Here is a 21,234-nt window from a genome sequence, read left to right on the forward strand (position 1 = left end):
ATTCAATGAACAGCCACGTCGCTAACAGGGATTCGCTTAAGAACGGCGGCACGAAAGGTCGTAAAATGGGGAAAACTCACTGAACAAATGTCTCACTTAAGAACAGAAATTTGGGGCTCTGCTGTGGTCTTAAGTTGAGGACTACCGGAGTTGCAGTAGCGGAAGCCAGAACTGAAAATCACACGCCAAAATCCCTAAGTGTCAGGCCGGTCCCAGCTTGTATAGTCGGAAAAGAAAGACTGTTGAAGCCAAGTGATTACAGCACAGCAAGGCCAGATCTGAGAATTCCCCACGCAAATCTGGTTTTGGTGCTTCTTTGGCATTTCCCTGTGAAGTACCCGTGGGTCGCCCCATGAGGCCAATGTTGAGAAAAGACACGGACATGAGCTTTCTCGGGATGGGACGACCCAGATTGGGGTCTGGAAGCCCCTTTTATTGAGATAGGACAAAGGCAGGAGGAGCAATCAGCATGTGATTTAAGACAGCCTGTCAAACTACAATTGCTAATCTACTGCTCAGGGAAGTTCTGTCTATATATGGTCAAATCTTGGGCGTCGTTGGGTAAGGCACATCTAGAGTGAACTATCAGGATGTTGTGTTATGCACTATCAGGATGTTATGGAGTACTATCAGGATGTTCTGTACTTTAGGAGTTTGTTTTTTCCTATGTGGTTCAGCGTGGCTGCGCATGCCCTGTTATGCACTGGGCCATGGGTGACCGCCACACCTACACAAGGAGTTATGTGACAACATTTCCCCTTCCATCACCTGTTATTTCAACCATTGTCTCCGTATGATAACGCAGTTCCTGTCGTCCCCCCCCTGAGCCAAGGTGGCGCAGTGGTTAAATGCAGCACTGCAGGCTACTGCTAGATCAGCAGGTCAGCGGTTCAAATCTCACCGGCTCAGGGTTGACTCAGCCTTCCATCCTTCCGAGGTGGGTAAAATGAGGACCCAGATTGTTGGGGGCAATATGCTGACTCTCTGTAAACCGCTTAGAGAGGGCTGAAAGGCCTATGAAGCGGTATATAAGTCTACTGCTATTGCTATTGCTATTCCTTCCTACCTTCCCATCCCTTCTCCCCACATTTTTGGGGAGGCTGCCATGGTTTAGGCCAGATGTTTTCCTAGTGGTCAGTCTGAGCTGCAGCTTGGTATATGCAGCCCCCTCCTCCTCCCATCTGGGTGACCTTGAGGCACCACCTTGAAGAGATACAACAGCTACTTTCTTTTTCCCTGCTTCATTCATTCATCCCCACAATTCATGGTGGTCTCCCGCTGCAGGGAAGACACTGAAAAAGTAACAAATGACCGTATTTCACACTTGAGAACCGTCACACCGTTCCCCAGGGTCACCTGATCAGAATTCAGACGCTTGGCAAATGACTCATATTTATGACTCTAAGGACGCTGCCACTGTCGTATGTGTGAGGAGCAGTCTTCGGCCTCTCTTCCCCAACCCCACCATGCTGCTGTGACTATGGACACTCACCAAGTCATGCCTTGCAAGGCAAAAGAAACCCCTCCCCCCCTTGTTACTCCGGCAGTTGAGCTAGAAGGCGTTTCCTTAAAATCATGGCTAAGGTTCTAGTCCTCATGGAGGTCGGCCATGGGTGGACTTCCTTTGGGAAGAAAAAGTACAAATGGGTTACCGGGTGCGTTAGAATTGTGTTTTGGGACAGGAGCAAGCCAACCGTTGGGGGGGGGGGCTTTCTCTTGTAATGAGGGGGGGGCATAATCCCATGTCTGAGCCTTAATAAAATTTGATTGCAGCCTCACTAAATCTTTGGATCACCTGACCTCTTCCAATTGGATCCAGATGTGCTCTGGCCCTCCACCAGCTTGCATTCCCCCCCCCTTCCCCGCCAGCCTGGGCACTCCAGATAGCTTTGGCTATTCTCTGTCTCTTGCTGGGAACTTAAATCAGGAAATCTATTTTTGTCCATTTCTCAGCCTTCCCCCCCCCACCCACCCCTGCCCAAGTCTATTTTGGGAGCAGGGTTTGAAAAGGAAAAAAAAAGGGGGGGTGGTATGTGTGTCTGGCTCCTTTCCGGAAGTTTGTCCTTGAAGGTCCTGTCCAGTCTCCAGGGTGGGATTTCTCAACCAGGGTAATTTTAAGAGGGGTGGACTTCAACTCCCAGGATTCCCCAGCCAGGATGGGGGATTGAGCACACTTCAAGAGGGGGACTTCAACTCCCAGAATCCCCCAGCCGGGATGGGGAATTAAACCCATTTCAAGAAGGGGGACTTCGACTCCCAGAATTCCCCAGCCAGGATGTGGAATTAAGCACACTTTAAGAGGGGGAACTTCAACTCCCAGAATTCCCCAGCCAGGATGGGGAATTAAACCCACTTCAAGAAGGGGGACTTCAACTCCCAGAATCCCCCAGCCAGGATGGGGAATTAAGCACACTTCAAGAAGGGGGACTTCAACTCCCAGAATCCCCCAGCCAGGATGGGGAATTAAACCCACTTCAAGAAGGGGGACTTCAACTCCCAGAATCCCCCAGCCAGGATGGGGAATTAAACCCACTTCAAGAAGGGGGAACTTCAACTCCCAGAATCCCTCAGCTGGGATGGGGAATTAAACCCACTTCAAGAAGGGGGACTTCAACTCCCAGAATCCCCCAGCCGGGATGGGGAATTAAACCCACTTCAAGAAGGGGGACTTCAACTCCCAGAATTCCCCAGCCAGGATGGGGAATTAAACCCACTTCAAGAAGGGGGACTTCAACTCCCAGAATCCCTCAGCCGGGATGGGGAATTAAGCACACTTCAAGAGGGGGAACTTCAAATCCCAGAATTCCCCAGCCAGGATGGGGAATTAAGCACACTTCAAGATGGGCGGAATTTCCTGATAGTGAGGACAATTAACCAGTGGAACAGCTTGCCACCAGAAGTTGTGGGTGCAGGGATTGGACTAGAAGACCTCGGAGGCCCCTTCCAACTCTGTTATTCTGTGAAGAGTGTCTAGAAGTGAGAAAAAGGGATATTGGGAGACTTCCGTGCCTGGGATTCCCGCTGAGAGTTATGGGACGTAGAGTCTAGCGTTCCCAAAGAGAGTAGTAGAAGGTTGAGTGGGGCTGAACTAAGAGCACTTAACGTCTCTTCCATGCATTGTTACTGGCAGTCCTCAAATTGCAACCCTAATGGAGCCTGCCCCTTACGGTCGCAAGTCACAGCAGTCATAAATGTACTGACTGACAACAAAATTTGCAAACCTCTTTTTAAAACGCCTGTCATTAAGCGAATGCAGCGGTTAAGTCAACCCATTGTTTGTTACGGGACGTTTTTGTCAAAAATTGTAAATTATGGCCAGGGGTGCTGAAATACCCAGAGCCCCTTCTTGAGGGAGATGGATGGACTCTAGAAGCATGAAAAATAAATAAATATAAAATAAATAAAACATAATCCTTCACTGAACAAGCGTTCATTGTGCCTTCTAATGACCCTGTAATGCCTCAAGGGGAGTCGTGTGTTGGTTCTGCCAGGGTGTGCCATCCGTTGGAGAAATGGCTGTGTTGTTTTCCCAATGTACACAGCTCACTGCATTGGGCTGCAATGTACAGTGGTGGGTTACGACCGCTTATGCCCCAGTACGGGCATACCGGTACCTGCCGGGACCACCAGGTACTGTTCCTGTACAGTGCTCTGGAGGGGCTGCCCACCCGCCCGCACTCCCGTGACCCGACAAAAGCACGCACGACAAAAGCGCGCCGCCAAAACGCATTGCTAAAACCGCGACGTCATCACCACGGCGACAACAGCGCGGCGACAGAAAGCCGATTTAAGTTAAGGTAAGGGTAAGGGTTAGGGTTAGGTTTTGAATTCTAGTAAAAGCATTTTGCTGAGCGGCTTCGGATGGCGCGGATTTGCCCTCCGCAGTTATAGCAATAGCAATAGCAATAGCAGTAGACTTATATACCGCTTCATAGGCCTTTCAGGCCTCTCTAAGCGGTTTACAGAGTCAGCATATTGCCCCCAACAATCTGGGTCCTCATTTTACCCACCTCGGAAGGATGGAAGGCTGAGTCAACCCTGAGCCGGTGAGATTTGAACCGCTGAACTGCTGATCTAGCAGTAGCCTGCAGTGCTGCATTTAACCACTGCGCCACCTTGGCCCTTATGTCGGCGCGGAAAAGGGCTTCGCGGTTTTGTCAGTGAACCCCGCACTCCTTACCGGTATTTGAAGTTTTTGAGGCTTACGCGCAGGTGCACAGAGCATACGATGCCTTCACGATGCTCCACCGAGCAGCTGGAGCATCGCGGGTGGTAAGTACACATGCGCACGCTGCAATCATTCATGTGGTGACGCCCGGCCCTGTTGCACCGTATCAGTTGCAATGGGATCTGGAAGCCACCCACTGTGCATGTACCATGTTGCTCAGTTTGTGCCTTGTGTTTATTCCTTGCTTCTGTCTTTGTGTATTCTTGGGTTTGAAGTGTGCATGTACCGTATTTTTCGGAGTATAAGATGCACCGGAATATAAGACGCACCAAGGTTTTGAAGAGGCAAATTTTAAAAAAAGTAGGTAGATAAATAGAGGGAGAGAGAGGGAGAGAAAGAGAGAGAAATATAGTAGGTAGGTAGGGAGAGAGATAAGGTAGGTAGGTAGGTAGATAAAGGGATAGAGAGAGAGAAAAATAGGGATAGATAGAGAAATACAGTAGGGAGGGAGGGAGAGAAAGTGTGTAGATAGGTAGGTAGGTAGGGGGATAGGGAGAGAGAAAGAGAGAGAGAAATGCAGTAGATAGGTAGGGAGAGAGAGAGAATAGTTAGGTAGGTAGGTAGATAAAGCGATAGATAAAGAGAGAAATAGAGAGAGAGAGAATAGTTAGGTAGGTAGGTAGGTAGATAAAGGGATAGAGAGAGAGAAATAGAGAGAGAGAGAAATACAGTAGGTAGGTAGCTAGGTAGCTAGGTAGGTAGGTAGAGGGATAGAGAGAAAGAGAGAGAGAAATACAGTAGATAGGGAGAGAGAGAGAGAATACTTAGGTAGGTGGGTAGCTAAAGAGATAGAGAGAGAGAGAAATAGAGAGAGAGAGAGAAATACGGTAGATAGGTAGGGAGAGAGAGAATAGTTAAGTAGGTAGGTAGATAAAGTGATAGAGAGAGAGAGAAATATATAGAGAGAGAAATATGGTAGGTAGGTAGGTAGGTAGGTAGGTAGAGAAAGTCTGTAGATAGGTAGGTAGGTAGAGGGATAGGGAGAGAGAAAGAGAGAGAGAAATACAGTAGATAAGTAGGGAGAGAGAGAGAATAGTTAGGTAGGTAGGTAGATAAAGCGATAGAGAAAGAGAAATAGAGAGAGAGAGAATAGTTAGGTAGGTAGATAAAGGGATAGAGAGAGAGAGAAATAGAGAGAGAGAGAAATATAGTAGGTAGGTAGGTAGGTAGGTAGGTAGGTAGAGGGATAGAGAGAAAGAGAGAGAGAGAAATACAGTAGATAGGGAGAGAGAGAGAGAGAATACTTAGGTAGGTGGGTAGATAAAGAGATAGAGAGAGAGAGAAATAGAGAGAGAGAGAGAAATACGGTAGATAGGTAGGGAGAGAGAAAGAGAGTAGGTAGGTATGTAGATGTTTACAGGTGTATTTTATCCATGTGCTGGAGAAGGAAATCGCTGACAATCTGCAGCACCTAAGACTTTGTTCCTGCTGGCACAGCATTTGATCCACGTAATTCTCATCAATCAGTTAAAGAGCTTTCCAAAAGGGAAAAAAAAAAGTTTTTGCACTCTGCAAACCTCCCAAAAACGGCCCCGTTTTTTCCTAATAAAAGGCATGAATAGTGTTTTAATGGCCGGATGCCTTTATTGTCGCCAATGAGGAATTTTATTCGGCAGATATATATTCTCAGTGTGCCCAGAGAGAGGAATATCTGCCTCTATCCAGCATTGAACCCACAGCCTGCTGATTGTGAGGCGAGAGCTCCACCTCTAGGCCATCACACCATTCAGGAGGACACCCCCCCCCCAAATTCCTGCCAGCTGCCCACCCCTGCAGCCTTAGACCGGCAGCTAAAACCAACGTGGGAAAGGCAGACGGCAGCGGAGGCCAGGAAATGAAGAAAAGATGTTTTCCCCGCCCTGACAATGCCTCTCCTGTCCTCCAGGACCCCCGCCCCCCCTTTGCAGATGGTTGGGCTGGGTGGGTGGGCTTCTCCCCTGGGGTCCGTCCAGTTCCAAAGGCAGGAAATCTCAGTGGGTTCCCCCGCTGACTGGATCCCGTGGGGAGGGGGGAGGTGAAGGGAGGGGGGGGGAAACCCCTTCGTGAGGCTCTTTCCAGAGTTCGAAAATGTGGCCCCTCCCCAAGGGCTGGCAGGGAGATTGTCCAGCTGCAAAATGGGGGGACGGGACTGAGGGGTGACCCCCAAATGTTCTTTCGGACTCCCCTTTAGTGGGGTGGGGGCTGTCGTTTTTTCAGGTGGTATAAAATCTACATCAATACGTTTACCTTTCTAGAAATTGTTTTGTCACCCACTCACCAACTCCTCTTTCCCTTCTCTTCCTCCTGTTTTTCTTCCTTCCTTCTTCAGGGTTGACTCAGCCTTCCATCCTTCCGAGGTGGGTAAAATGAGGACCCAGATTGTTGGGGGCAATATGCTGACTCTCTGTAAACCGCTTAGAGAGGCCTGAAAGCCCTATGAAGCGGTATAGAAGTCTACTGCTATTGCTATTGCTATTGCTATTCCTCTCTCTCTCTCTCTCTTTCTCTCTCCCTCCCTCCATCTTTTCCTCTTCTGTTTGTCTTTCTTCTCTTCTTCTACCTCTTTCTTCCTCTCCTTATTTTCTTCCTCTTCTTCTCCCCTTCTTTTTCCTCCTTCCGCTTCCTTTCCACTTTTCCTCTTCTCTCTCTTCCTATTTTCTCTCCCTCTCTTCCTCTTTTCCTCCTCCTCTTTTTCTGCTCTTTTTCTCTTTCACTTCCTCTCTTGTCCCTTTCCCTCTTCCACTCCTCTCCCTCTTCCTTTCCACCTTTTCCCCCTCTTCTTTCCCTCCCTTTTCTCCTCCTTCTTCTCCTCTTCCTCCCCTCCTCTTCACCTCTACATCCCTCTTTTTCTTTCTCTTTTTCTTCTTCATTCCCTCTCTTCTCCCTCTCCCTCTTTTCCTCCAATCCTCTTCTTTCCTTCTCTTCCTTTTTCTCTTCTTCCTCCTTTCTTGTCTACCTCTTCCTCTCTTTCCCTTCTCTTCCTCCTGCTTTTCTTCCTCTTCCTCCCTCTCCCTCCATCTTTTCCTCTTCTGTTCGTCTTTCTTTTCTTCTACTCTTTCTTCCTCTCCTTATTTTCTTCCTCTTCTTCTCCCCTTTCTTCTCCCTCCCTCCGCTTCCTTTCCACTTTTCCTCTTCTCTCTCTTCCTATTTTCTCTCCCTCTCTTCCTCTTTTCCTCCTCCTCTTTTTCTGCTCTTTTTCTTTTTCACTTCCTCTCTCCTCCCTTTCCCTCTTCCACTCCTCTCCCTCTTCCTTTCCACCTTTTTCCCCTCTTCCTTCCCTCCCTTTTCTTCTTCTTCTCTTCTTCCTCCCCTCCTCTTCACCTCTACATCCCTCTTTTTCTTTCTCTTTTTCTCCTTCATTCCCTCTCTTCTCCCTCTCCCTCTTTTCCTCCAATCCTCTTCTTCCCTTCTCTTCCTTTTTCTCTTCTTCCTCCTTTCTTGTCTACCTCTTCCTCTCTTTCCTCTCTCTTCATCTTTTTGCTGGATGCTTTTTTTTAACTCATTTTAAGTAATTCCTTTGTTGCCCAGAGTGGGTTCTCCTGCAAATCAAATAAGAAATAAAGATAAAACTAGTTTCCCCTATTTTAATATTCCTGAAAGCCCTCAAAGACAGAAAACGCATTTACAGTATAACAGAATTACAGTGTTGGAAGGGACCTTGGAGGTCTTCTAGTCCAACCCCCTGCTTAGGCATGAAGCCCTAGACCTGTGAGGGTGAACTGTGCCCACCAGCCATCACCCCTTGCTCTTCCATGTTCCAGCATGCACATGTGTGCCAGTCAGCTGGTCTTTGAGCGCACGGAGCACCAGAACCCGGAAAAGCAGTTCCCCGGCACGGACATGTTGAGCTTTCCGTTTCCGGCATGCGCATATGCGCACTGGGGAACTGCTTCTCCGGTTTCCGGCTCTCCCATGTGTCTGTGCCAGGGAGCTGTTCTTCCAGCCACCCATGCGCACGCTATCATTTTGGCACTTGGTGCTGAAAAGGTTCGCCCACACTGCCTTACTGTCAGGCCTACAGCCATCTTTTCTTGTGGGTCTTTGGCCTGGCACACTTTCTAGTCTTCTACCATGCCTTTTCTATGGTGGGAAAATGGGATTGTACGGAGTTAGATGCCATGTAGCCATAACAACATTCTTTCTAGAAATCCAAGGTCATCCTTTGTCTCTGCGTCTCTGCACCTGACCGGAACTGGATGGGTGGAAGCTGCCAGTGTGGCAGTGGGAGATGGGACCATGGGGTGGACTTGTGGGTGTGTGTATGTGGGGGGGGGGAGATCTTGAACTTTCAACTGGGTGGGGAAAACCGGGAAGCCTTCGGATTCGGGTTTTCCTAGCTGTGCCAACGTGGCTCTCTTCATAAATTGGAACTTTGAGGAATCCTTTGCCTCGGACTCTGAATTAATTTTGAGCGCTAGTTGGGACCCTGACACAAATGTTTGTCCAATCTCTTCTTGAAAATGTCCAGTGTTGGGGCATCCACAACTTCTGGAGGCAAGTCGTTCCACTGATTCAAGGGGCCTTGAGAAGACCCTCTTTCTGAGTGCTTCAACCCACCCACCCCTCAACTCTTAGCCCCACTGACCGACAACAAGCCAACATTTGTCCAGGAACAGAGAACTGTTGGTAAAATAGCTTCTCCGCGTAGCAAAATTGCTCACCAAAACCTGGCAGCCCATAGACTGTGGCGTGAGACGTACATGAATCATGAAGAATGGAAGCTGCCTTTTGCACCCTTCCTCGGGGCAGGGGGGGGGTCTTTCCTGCTCATCCAAGAGACCTCCTCCATTTCTGGCTCGGCACTCACCACCGTTCTCCGTTCTTCCCTAGATTACCGCACGGGCCCCTGCTTCAGCCAGGTGAACAAGCAGATGTGCCAAGGCCAGCTGAGCGGCATCGTCTGCACCAAAACCATGTGCTGCGCCACCATCGGCCGCGCCTGGGGCCACCCCTGCGAGATGTGTCCGGCCCAGCCCCACCCTTGCCGCCGCGGATTCATTCCCAACATCCGTACCGGAGCCTGCCAAGGTCTGTGGGGTGTTTGGGGGGAGTGAGCCAGCCGGGTTTTCTCCACAGCGCCCGGTCCCCAAAAAATCAATATGGCGACCACAATGGTACGGCTTACAATCGGTGGCTTAGTGACCACGTAGGGCGTGTTCCGGGATCCCTTTTTGCCACCGTCCGACGAGCAAAGTCCACGGGAAAACCGGATTCGCTTAACGACCCTGTTCCTAATTTAACACCTACAATAGTCCTTTTAACGACGGTGGTGAGAAAGTTCGTGAAACCAGGTCGAATTCACTTCGCAACTGTGTTGCTTAGCCACGGAAATCCGTGGCTCGATTGTGGCTGTGAGTCGAGGACTGGCTGTAAGGGAGAATCCCGCGTAGCTCAGGGTGGAAAGGGTGGGAGAGCTTCTGGAAAGCGTGATGGCCTTCGGAGGCCCTTTCCTCTCCTCTCCTGGGGGGAGGTGGGCTCACTCAGTGCTGGGGGTCCTTATTCTCTCCCTGCAGATGTGGACGAGTGCCAGGCCATCCCCGGATTGTGCCAAGGGGGGAACTGTCTCAACACCGTGGGCTCCTACGAATGCAAGTGCCCGGCGGGTCACAAGCAGAGCGAGATCAACCACAAGTGCGAAGGTGAGGAGGCTCAGGTGGTCTTGGGGAAGGGGGGAGGGGGGAGGGGTGTGGAGGGTGCCAAGGGACTCTTGTCTGGCTGCCCAGAGGGACCCTGGGGTGCCCTGGGGGTACCAAAGAGGCCGGAGCTCCGAAGATGGTTGGAGAGGGTGAGAAACAACAGGTGGAAACTCATCAAGGAGAGAAGCAACCTGGAACTAAGGAGAAACTTCCTGACAGTGAGGGCAATTCACCAGTGGAACTGCTGGCCACCAGAAGTTGTGGGTGCTCCATCCCTGGAGGTTTTTAAGAAGAGATTGGTCAAATATCTGTCTGAAATGGCATAGGGTCCCCTGTTTGAGCAGGGGGTTGGACTAGAAGACCTCCAATGTCCAGCTAACTCTCCCTGATAGAGAGAGTGAGACAGCATATATATCTATGTCTGTGTACATAATCTATAATCTATAGATATATAGATATAAATATATAGATATAATCTATAAATATAGATACAGATAGAGACACATACGTAAACATATAATCTATAGATATAATTATATATAAATATAACGATATAGATATAATCTCTAAATATAGATATATAAAGATAGAAAGAGAGAGAGATACATATACATATAGATATAATCTATAGATAGATATAATGGATGGATGGATGGATGGATAGATAGATACATAGAAAGAAAAGAAAGAGAGAGAGAGAGAGAGATGAATGAGATATAAGGGAGAGATACACATATACATATAAATATGCTATAGATAAATACAATGGTTGCATGGATAGATAGATACATAGAAAGAAAAGAAAGAAAGAAAGAAAGATAGATAGATGATTGATAGATAGATAGATAGATAGATAGATAGATAGATAGATAGATAGATAGATAGATAGATAGATAGATGATAGATAGATAGGTGAGATATAAGGGAGAGATACGTATATACATATAGATATAAGCTATAGATAAATATAATGGATAGATCGATGGATGGATGGATAGATAGATAGAAAGAAAGAAAGATAGATAGATAGATAGATGATAGATAGATAGATAGATAGATAGAAAGAAAGGAAAGAAAGAAAGAAAGAAAGATAGATAGATAGATAGATAGATAGATGATAGATAGATAGATAGATAGATAGATAGATAGATAGATAGATAGATAGATAGATAGATAGATAGATAGATAGATAGGTGAGATATAAGGGAGAGATACGTATATACATATAGATATAAGCTATAGATAAATATAATGGATAGATCGATGGATGGATGGATAGATAGATAGATAGAAAGAAAGATAGATAGATAGATAGATAGATGATAGATAGATAGATAGATAGATAGATAGATAGATAGATAGATAGATAGATAGATAGATAGATAGCAATAGCAGTTAGACTTATATACCGCTTCATAGGGCTTTCAGCCCTCTCTAAGCGGTTTACAGAGTCAGCATATCGCCCCCACAGTCTGGGTCCTCATTTCACCCAGATAGATAGATAGATAGATAGATAGATAGATAGATAGATAGATAGATAGATAGATAGATAGATAGATAGATAGATAGGAAGGAAAGAAAGAAAGATAGATAGATAGATAGATAGATAGATAGATAGATAGATAGATAGATAGATAGATAGATAGATAGGTGAGATATAAGGGAGAGATACGTATATACATATAGATATAAGCTATAGATAAATATAATGGATAGATCGATGGATGGATGGATAGATAGATAGATAGATAGAAAGAAAGATAGATAGATAGATAGATAGATAGATAGATAGATGATAGATAGATAGATAGATAGATAGATAGATAGATAGATAGATAGATAGATAGATAGATAGATGGATGATATAGATAGATAGATGAGATAAGGGAGAGATACATATATACATATAGATATAAGCTATAGAAAGATGGATGGATGGACAGACAGACAGTCTTTCCTGGGGAGGGAGGGAGGGAGGGAGGGGGGGAAAGGACTGAGTTGAAGGGGTCAGAGGCATCACCAAGCGCCGCCGATTAACCTCCCGCTCTCCCTCCCCAGATACCGACGAGTGCAGCAGCACGCCCGGCGTCTGCAACGGGGGCGAGTGTACGAACACGGTGGGCAGCTACGTCTGCGCCTGCCCGCGAGGGTTCATGACCAGCCCGGATGGATCCCGCTGTGTGGGTAAGCGCGACACTAACACGGCCCAGGTGGACCCCGCTTTTCCAAGTGGCAAGGAGTCCCAAGGGCACAGAGGGCAGGAAGCCCCTTGACTTACAACCCTTCAAAGTTACGATGCTCCCACGGGGGGGGGGGGAGTGACTTCTGGCTGTTGTTCACACTTACGACCGTCGTGGCATCACCACGGTTACGTGACTGAAATTCGGACGCTTGGCAACGGATTCATATTTATGACGGTCGCGGTTTCCAGAGGTTGCTAAGGAGGAATTTCCTGACAGATAGAACAATGAATCCGTGGAACAGCTTGCCACCAGAACTGGCATAGGATCTCCCGCTTGAGAAGGGGGTTGGACTAGAAGACCTCCAAGGTCCCTACCAACTCTCAGTCCGGTTCTAATAATGCAGAAGGAGCCAGGTTTTTTTGTGGGGGGGGGGAGGGTGCCTCAGTTAATCCTTTGCAAATGGAGCTTCTGTCCTCCTCTTTGCTGATGGAGGGGGGGGGTAATCTGGAATGCAGCCTTGGCTAAGTGCCTTCTCTGTCTCCCCCCCCCCCCCTTGTCCTAACCAGAAAATTCCTTTTCTAATGACTTCCTCGCTTGCTTTGTAATTTTTCTGGCTGGGCTGCCAGGAATCGCCTCCCCCCCCCCCATCCAAGGACCATAAGCCACTCTAAAACGGTGCCTTGTTGGTCTGGATCCCAACGGGGGAGACCCTCCCTCTCCTAACAGCCAAGGGGGAACGAAGCCTCCCCCGCTGAGATTGAGCAAAATATTCTTTTTTGGGGGGAGGGAGGCAGAAGCCAACATCTGCCAGAGTTCAAGACTTCGCAGGCTGCTTAAAACCATAAATGTATTTATTTAGAGCAGTGGTTCCCAAACTTGGCAACTTTAAGACTTGTGGACTTCAACTCCCAGAATTCTCCAGCCAGCAGAGCTCTGCTGGCTGGAGAATTCTGGGAGTTGAAGTCCACAAGTCTTAAAGTTGCCAAGTTTGGGAACCACTGCTCTAAATACATACCTATTCCCTGGCTCAGCTGATAAGGAGAAGAACCTTGTGGCTTAATGGTTAAGACATCTGCCTGAAATGCAATACAGCACAGGTTCTAATCCCAGTAAGGGTATGGCTAACTTGCTGGAGAATTCTGGGAGTTGAAGTCCACAAGTCTTAAAGTCTAAGAGCCAAGGTGGCGCAGTGGTTAAACGCAGCACTGCAGGCTACTGCTAGATCAGCAGGTCAGCGGTTCAAATCTCACCGGCTCAGGGTTGACTCAGCCTTCCATCCTTCCGAGGTGGGTAAAATGAGGACCCAGATTGTTGGGGGCAATATGCTGACTCTCTGTAAACCGCTTAGAGAGGCCTGAAAGGCCTATGAAGCGGTATATAAGTCTACTGCTATTGCTATTGCTATTGCCAAGTTTGGGAACCACTGCTCTAAATACATACCTATTCCCTGGCTCAGCTGATAAGGAGAAGAACCTTGTGGCTTAATGGTTAAGACATCTGCCTGAAATGCAATACAGCACAGGTTCTAATCCCAGTAAGGGTATGGCTAGCTGGCTGGAGAATTCTGGGAGTTGAAGTCCACAAGTCTTAAAGTTGCCAAGTTTGGGAACCACTGATTTAATAAGCTCCTCACCCGGCACCGGCTGGAATTCACTGCATAAGTGGGGCATGCACTCTAAAATGCACGGAACTTACAACCATTTTGCTCAGATTGAAACCACAGTCAGATATGAATTAACAGCATTGGAAGAAACGTCCTTCTGGGTTCAGTTCAAAGTGTGTGTCGGGGGGGGGGGGGGAGACACTGGATTCATGGAAGCTGCTTGGGAAGACGGTTTTAATGGCGGTCAGGATCATCACACGCCTTGAAGAGGTTGAAGAGATGCTGAGAGTCCCTTTTGAATTTGAGCTTGTATTCTGATTGGTTGCCAGAGTCCCGTGGGGTCACGCAGGGGCAGTTCTCTAGGCTGTCCTGAGTCCTAGGCTTGGTTGAGTCTTGCTGGGTGATGTCATCTTCCCAGGTGCCGCGTGGTGAGGTCGGTGGAGGGCTAATCCTACCTTTGTTGGCTCTTGGGAGAGGGCATTTGCCTATGAATAGGCCTGGCTATCTCTTAAGTGCTGCGGGCCACTTTTTCTCCTGCCTTTTTAATATTTCCTAGAATATTTCGTTTTCCCAGCAGAAGGACGGGTGTTAACTTCCTACAGCAGGTGAAAAGGATGCGTGTTCAGATGCCAACGTCTAGGACAGGGATGCCCAAACTTCTCGTAATTGCGTGCCAAAATTGGGCATGCGTGTGCGACAGCTCACCATGTCCCGCCCACCTGTGCATGGGTGCGTGACCCCCATGTGCATGCCCCCACGCCCCCCACGCACATGCATGCACCATGGTGTTGGGGGGGGAGTTTTTGCCCTCCCCAAACCCCAGGAAAGCCTACGGAGCTTGCGGAGGGCGAATACGGGAGCTCCCCGGAGGCTGGAAATGGATCGTTTCCAAACTTCTATTTTGCCTGTTGGACCCATTTTATGCCCTCCCCAGACTCCAGAGGCTTTCCTGGAGCCCGGGGAGGGCGAAAACTGCCTCCCCCAGCCTTCCGGAAGGCAGGAAATGAGCTGGCGTGTGTGCAGGTGCCACAGGAGTCGAGGGCTGGCGTGCCGGCGGAGATGGGTTCCCAATAGGTTCCCCATCTTGGGTCTAGGCCATCTAATCATTGAAAGGTGGCATTGTTTATCTGGGGAAAAAAATTAGTTCCTCGGCTAGTTGTCATGTAGTCTACAATTTGGCCTGAGATCCTGCAGTCACCCTGAAGGGTGGGTGGGTGCTGCATGCCCCACTTATGCGGTGAACTCCCGCAGGTACCAGGTGAGGAGCTTATTAAAGACCTTGTCAGAAGTAAAAAGAAGGAAGGTGAAGTGGGTTAGTTTGATCCTGATTAAAATAAGACGTGTTTTTATACAAGGCTCTGCTAGCTCTTTAGAGCGAGAGAAAAAGAGAAAGGCAGGAGAAAGGGAGAAAAAGAAAGAGAGAGAGGAACAGAAGGAGAGAAAGAGGGAGAAAAGAGAAATAAAGAGAAACAGAAAGAGAGAGAAAAAGACAGAAAGAGAAAGAAAGAGAGAGGAGACAGAAGGAAAGAAGGAGAAAGAAAGAGCATGCACGCGAGAGAAAGACACAGAAAGAGAAAGAGACAGAAAAAGAGAGAAAGAGAGAGAGACAGAAAGAAAAAAAGAAAGAGAAAGACAGACAGAAAAAGAGACAGAAAATGAGAGAAAGAGAGAGAGAGAGACAAAGAGAAAGACAGACAGAAAAAGAGAAAGAGAGAGACAGAAAGTGAGAGAAAGACAGAAAGAGAACCCACAGACGTTGCATAAAATGGGCAACGAAGCACTAAAATGATAAACATTTAAAATTCAATTTAAATAAAATGTAATACATAACTTGCTTTCCTCTTCTCTTTCTCTTTCCCTCTCCTTCTTTCTTTCTCACTATGCCTCTCTCTCTCTGTTTCTCTTTTCTTCTTTTTTCTCTCTCCCTCTCTCTGTTTCCCTTTCCCTCTTTCCCTTTTTTTCTCTCTATCCCTCTCTCTGTTACTTTCTCTCTCCATCTCTCTCCCTCTTTCTCTCTTTCTTTCTATGTCTCTCTCTGTTTTTCTTTCCCTCTTCCTTTATCCCTCTCTCTCCATCTCTCTTCCTCTGTCCCTCTCTGTTTCTCTTTTCCTCTTTCTTTCTCCCTCTCTCTGTTTCCCTTTCCCTTTCTCTCTCTATCCCACTCTCTTTCTCTCTCCCTCTTCTCCCTTTTTCTCTCTTTCTTTCTAACTGTCCCTCTGTTTTTCTTTCTGTCTTTCTTTATCCCTCTCTCTTTCTCTCTCTTTCTCTCTCTGTTTCTCTTTCTTTGTCCCTCTCTTTCCCTCTTTTCCTCTTTCTCTCTCCCTCCCTCCTTCTCTATTTCCTTTTCCCTCGTTCTCTCTCTCTCTCATTTTCTGTGCGTGCTTGTGTTTTTCTCTTTCTCACTTTCTTTCCCTCTCATTCCCTCTCTCTCTCTCTCTTTGTCTGAGGAGGAGTAGAAGAGGAAGAATTACGATCTCGGAGTGAGCATTGGGGGTGGGGGGGGGCAGATCGTATAAGCATCTGGACCCTGAAAATCCTTTTCTGGCTGCCAAAACGTTTAGCAACGCTGGGCAGATTTAATTAGGCAAGGCAGTGTTTTAAAAATAACCAAAGGGCTCCCCAAGGAGGCCTTGGCGTGGCCGACCGGACGACGTCATGCCCCCGGCCGTTTCCCTGGAGCGAACATGTGCCGTGAATGTGCTGTCGCTGGCTGTGATGGACAATATTTTTTCTGGCCCAACTTGAAAAACTTTTTCCGAGTTACGTTTCTCATCCTGAAAGGCTCTTTTGTTCCCTCGGATAGCAGAGCACCTGGGGAGCCTCTGAGCATCCTTTCACTTTGCCCGGCACAAGATATTTTCTGTGGTCCTGATTAGGAGCCCCGAGGCCTCCTATCAACAGCCCCAAACAGTCAATTTTTCCAACAGGAGTGGAGCCTTTACTGATGGACCCCGGGTGATTTTCGCCCGTTGCAGGCAGGAAATCATATAAAGGAACTATTTAAGGGCGGAGAAGCAGCTGCTGGGGGCTTATACCCTGCTTAAATAGAATGGAATGGAATAAGAAATAGAGTAGAGTAGAATGGAATGGAATAGAATAGAATAGAATAGAATAGAATAAGAAATAGAGTAGAGTAGAATGGAATGGAATAGAATAGAAAAGAAAAAAAGAATAGAAAAGAAAAGAGAATAGAATAGAATAGAATAGAATAGAATAGAATAGAGTTGGAAGGGACCTTGGAGGTCATGTAGTCCATTTCTGACAAATGGCCGTCCAATCTCTTCTTGAAAGGTTCCAGTGATGAAGCTCCTAAAACCAAGCCTAAATTTTATTTTATTTTATTTTATTTTACTTTTTTATTTTTTTCTATTTTATTTTTTTTATTTTTTATTTTCTTTTATCTTTTCTTTTATCTTTTCTTTTATCTTTTCTTTTATCTTATCTTTTCTTTTCTTTTTTATTTCCTTTTATCTTTTCTTTATTTTATTTTATTTTTATTTTATCCCCGCTGCCCCACAGCAAAGGTCGCAGGAGGAGGAGGGGGGACCCTGCAATCCTGTGCCTTCAATTCCCCCTCTTTCCGTGGGGAAGTCCCTTAACCACAGGCTCCCTGGGCTTTATTGGACTTCATTCCCCATCTTCCCCAGCCAGCATGGCGGATGCAATGGGTTTAGTGGGTGATTGATTGATTGATGAGATTCAATAGCAATAGCAGTAGACTTATATACCGCTTCATAGGCCTTTCAGGCCTCTCTAAGCGGTTTACAGAGAGTCAGCATATTGCCCCCAACAATCTTTACAGAGAGTCAGCATATTGCCCCCAACAATGAGCCAAGGTGGCGCAGTGGTTAAATGCAGCACTGCAGGCTACTGCTAGATCAGCAGGTCAGCGGTTCAAATCTCACCGGCTCAGGGTTGACTCAGCCTTCCATCCTTCCGAGGTGGGTAAAATGAGGACCCAGATTGTTGGGGGCAATATGCTGACTCTCTGTAAACCGCTTAGAGAGGCCTGAAAGGCCTATGAAGCGGTATATAAGTCTACTGCTATAATCTGGGTCCTCATTTTACCCACCTCGGAAGGATGGAAGGCTGAGTCAACCCTGAGCCGGTGAGATTTGAACCACTGACCTGCTGATCTAGCAGTAGCCTGCAGTGCTGCTTTTAACCACTGCGCCACCTTGGCTCTTCATTCAAAGTTACAACACTGAAAAAAAGGACATTTTGTTTCACACTTACGACCACCTTGATTCAGTGCAAACGTTTGGCAACGGACTCCTATTCATGACAGTCGCCATGTCCCAGGCCTCACGAGATTCCCCCTTTGGTGACCCTCTGACAAGCCCACTCCACGGGGAAAACCGGATTCGCTTAACGACCATGTCACTAACTGAACGACGACAGCGGTTCCCTTAACAACATTGGCAAGCAAAGTCGTAGAGTGGGTTGAAGCTCCCTTAACAAAGGTCTCACTTAGCAACATAAATTTGGGGCACCCAAAGATTTGTAAATCTTGCCTTTTTTTATATAACTTTCAAATAAGGGGGGGGGGGGAAGAAAGAGAACCAGGTCATCCCCTGAAGAGGAGAATATGTAAACACAACAACGGATAGAGTGGATGGAGGGAGGAGTAGAAGGAAAGATAGGAAGGAGAGGAGAAAGGAGAGAGGAATAGGAGAAAGGGAAAGGCAGAGGAAGAATGGGAGGGAATGTAAGAGTAGGAAAGAGGGGCGGAATGGGAAGAAGAGGGGAAGGGTAAAGGGGAGGAAGGGGAAGGAGAGAAGGGAAAGGAGAGGAGGAAGGAAGGAGAGAAGAAAGAGAAGAAAGGGGGGTAGGAAGGAGGGAGGGAAGGAGGGAGGGAAGCAAGGAGGGAAGGAAGGAGAGAAGAAAGGAGGGAAGGAAGGAGGGAATGTAGGAGAAGGAAGGGGGGAAGGAAGGAGGAAAGGAAGGGGGAAAGGAAGGAGAAGGAGAGAAGAAAGGAGGGAAGGAAGGAGGGAGGGAAGGAAGGAAGGAAGGAGAGCAGGAGAGAAGAAACGAGGGAAGGAAAGAGGGAAGGAGGGAAGAAGAAGTAGGACCGTTGTAAGATAAGATGGATGTATGGGATGTTAAGAAAGCAATCTTCAAGTATATTGTCAACTGTAGGGAAAATATTGTTATAAATACATATTATTAATAACAGTTATGAGATCATATAATTGTGAATGTATGAAATTGATAAAATAAAATAATAATAATAAAAAAATAAAAAATAAAAATTTGGGGCACCATTGTGGCCGTAAGTTGAGGTCTACCTGTACCAATGGTGGGTTCCGGATCCCATCACAACCAATACACTGCGATGGGGCTGGGTGTCCACTACATGCACCCATCACCCATGATGCTCCAGCTGCTTGTTGGAGTGTCGCGCAGGGACCGTACGCTCCGTGCACAGGCGCAAATGGCCCAGTTGGGTCAAATACAGCTAAGGAACGTGGGCGGGCGGGCGGGCCCTCCGAAGCACCCTACCGAAACGGTGCCTGCTGCTCCCAGCAGGCACCGGTACACCCATACCGAGGCGTACTGCCCAGAAGCCACCCCTGTCCCCCGCCTCAGGCCATTTCCTTGCTCACCTCTGTCTCTCTTCTGCCTGCAGACCAGCGGATTGGCACCTGCTTCTCGGCGCTGATCGGTGGGCGGTGCGCCGGGGAGCTTCCTGGCCAATACACCAAGATGCAATGCTGCTGTGACTCCGGACGCTGTTGGGCCATTGCCCAAACGCCAGAGATGTGTCCCGTACGAGGATCCGGTGAGTAATTTGTCTAAGACCCCACAGCTCCCCGGGAGGGGGGGGACTTCACACTCCAGAGGGGGCTGGAGGCTAAAGCATACGATGAACGGTTACAGGAATTGGGTATGTCTAGTTTGATGAAAAGAAGGACCGGGGGGGACATGAGAGCAGACTTCCAACATTTATACAGATTAACAGAGCTGGGAGGGACCTTGTAGGTCATCTAGTCCAACCCTCCCATCCGTTTCAGGAATCGCCCCAGAGAGGATGGGGTCCACCTATTCTCTAAGTATTGAATTATCACATTTTTCAAGCCAAAGTGCTCCAAAAGAAAAGAAGGACTAGGGATGTGTTGTGGCCCAGCAGGAGCCGTTGGAGCTGCCCCCAGACTCCGACAGCGAGGGACCCTATGAGTCGGCTCTGGAGGATGTGGAGGACCCTGGATAGGGTTCCGACTCTGAGCAGGGCGCAGAGAGGCTGGTTGGTCACCAGGAGGCGCCTGAGCCTTGGACCAGTGGGGAGGAGACAAGGGAGTTGGTCCTAGATGCCCGGCAACAGAGGGCTAATAGGCGTAAAGAACAGTTGCGCAGTTACAGGAGATAATTGGACTCAGCTGGTGTTATTAGGCTCCTCTCAAGACTATAAAAGGAATTACTTTCCACACGCTCATCGCAGGAATCAACGTATTTACTAGAGCTGGAGAACTCTCGTTGCTAGCTTGCCAGGCTGGATTGCTGCCAAGGTTAGTCTTTACGTTAGTTAGAGCCAAGGTGGCGCAGAAGGCAGGACAAGGAGCAATGGGTGGAAACTAATCAAGGAGAGAAGCAACCTTGAACTAAGCAGAAATTGAGGACAATTAGTGAGGACAATTAACCAATGGAACAGCTTGCCATCAGGAGTTGTGGTGCTCCATCACTGGAGGTTTTAAAGACGAGATTGAACAATTACTTGTCTGAAATGGGACAGTGTTTCCTGCCTGAGCAGAGGGTTGGACTAGAAGACTTCCAAAGTCCCTTCCAACTCTGTTATTCTACTTTAGCACACCAGCAATGGATTATAAATAAATGTGAAACAGGCTCACCATTCCCCGTTCCCTTCTGCTGCCAGGTTTTCAGTGAGTCTTGAATTTTCACGCTCGTAATCCCCAGCCAGCATTTAACCAAGGTGGGTTGTCGGTGTTCATGGATGATGGGATCTGTAGTGCCTCTGAAGGGCAACACGGGGAGGCATACTGAGGATGCCAACAATTCTCCGAGCTCAGCAGCCTGTGTGTGATTGATTCGAAGAAGTGGGCACAGTGCTTTTGATGGACAGACAGGGGTACCTGTCTTTTTTTAAAAAAATAGACTAATATAGCGCTTCATAGGGCTTTCAGCCCTCTCTAAGCGGTTTACAGAGTCCGCATATCGCCCCCAACAACAATCCGGGTCCTCATTTTACCCACCTCGGAAGGATGGAAGGCTGAGTCAACCCTGAGCCGGTGAGATATGAACCGCCGAACTGCAGATAGCAGTCAGCTGAAGTGGCCTGCAGTACTGCACTCTACCCACTGCGCCACCTCGGCTCTCTCTCTCTGTCTGATAGGATTCAGCCGGTTCACACCGGTTCGATAGGAGTTGTACCTAATTTTTTGCTGAGTTTTGTTGAGTTTGTTAAACCGGTTAGATGTGTTCCAGAGAATCTGTGTTTTCCAGAACACGTCTGGTTTTCGTTCAACTTCCTGCGCATAAGGTGCCAGCAGAGGGCCAAAGCACCAGTGGAAGAACATCCGAGGATCAGGGAGGGTGCTGAAGTGAGCAGGCCGGTAGCGGTTTGGGGGCCTGTGTCGCTGGAACCAGCAG

At 47.8% G+C, this 21,234-nt stretch overlaps 1 protein-coding gene across 1 annotated transcript in view; it reads left to right on the forward strand.

Annotated features, from left to right (window-relative positions):
• The window catches only part of FBN3 (fibrillin 3), a 135,497-nt gene that overhangs the window by 22,061 nt on the left and 92,202 nt on the right, over positions 1 to 21,234 (forward strand). Inside the window, 4 exon segments of the mRNA XM_087705873.1 lie at positions 9,038 to 9,235; positions 9,721 to 9,846; positions 11,902 to 12,027; positions 19,259 to 19,411. Coding sequence (XP_087561999.1) covers positions 9,038 to 9,235; positions 9,721 to 9,846; positions 11,902 to 12,027; positions 19,259 to 19,411 — 603 coding nt within the window.

This window comes from Thamnophis sirtalis, unplaced genomic scaffold, assembly GCF_051295495.1.
Source record: "Thamnophis sirtalis isolate CommonGarterSnake01/CBP01778 unplaced genomic scaffold, rThaSir2_p1.2 scaffold_1, whole genome shotgun sequence".
Lineage (NCBI taxonomy): Eukaryota > Metazoa > Chordata > Lepidosauria > Squamata > Natricidae > Thamnophis > Thamnophis sirtalis.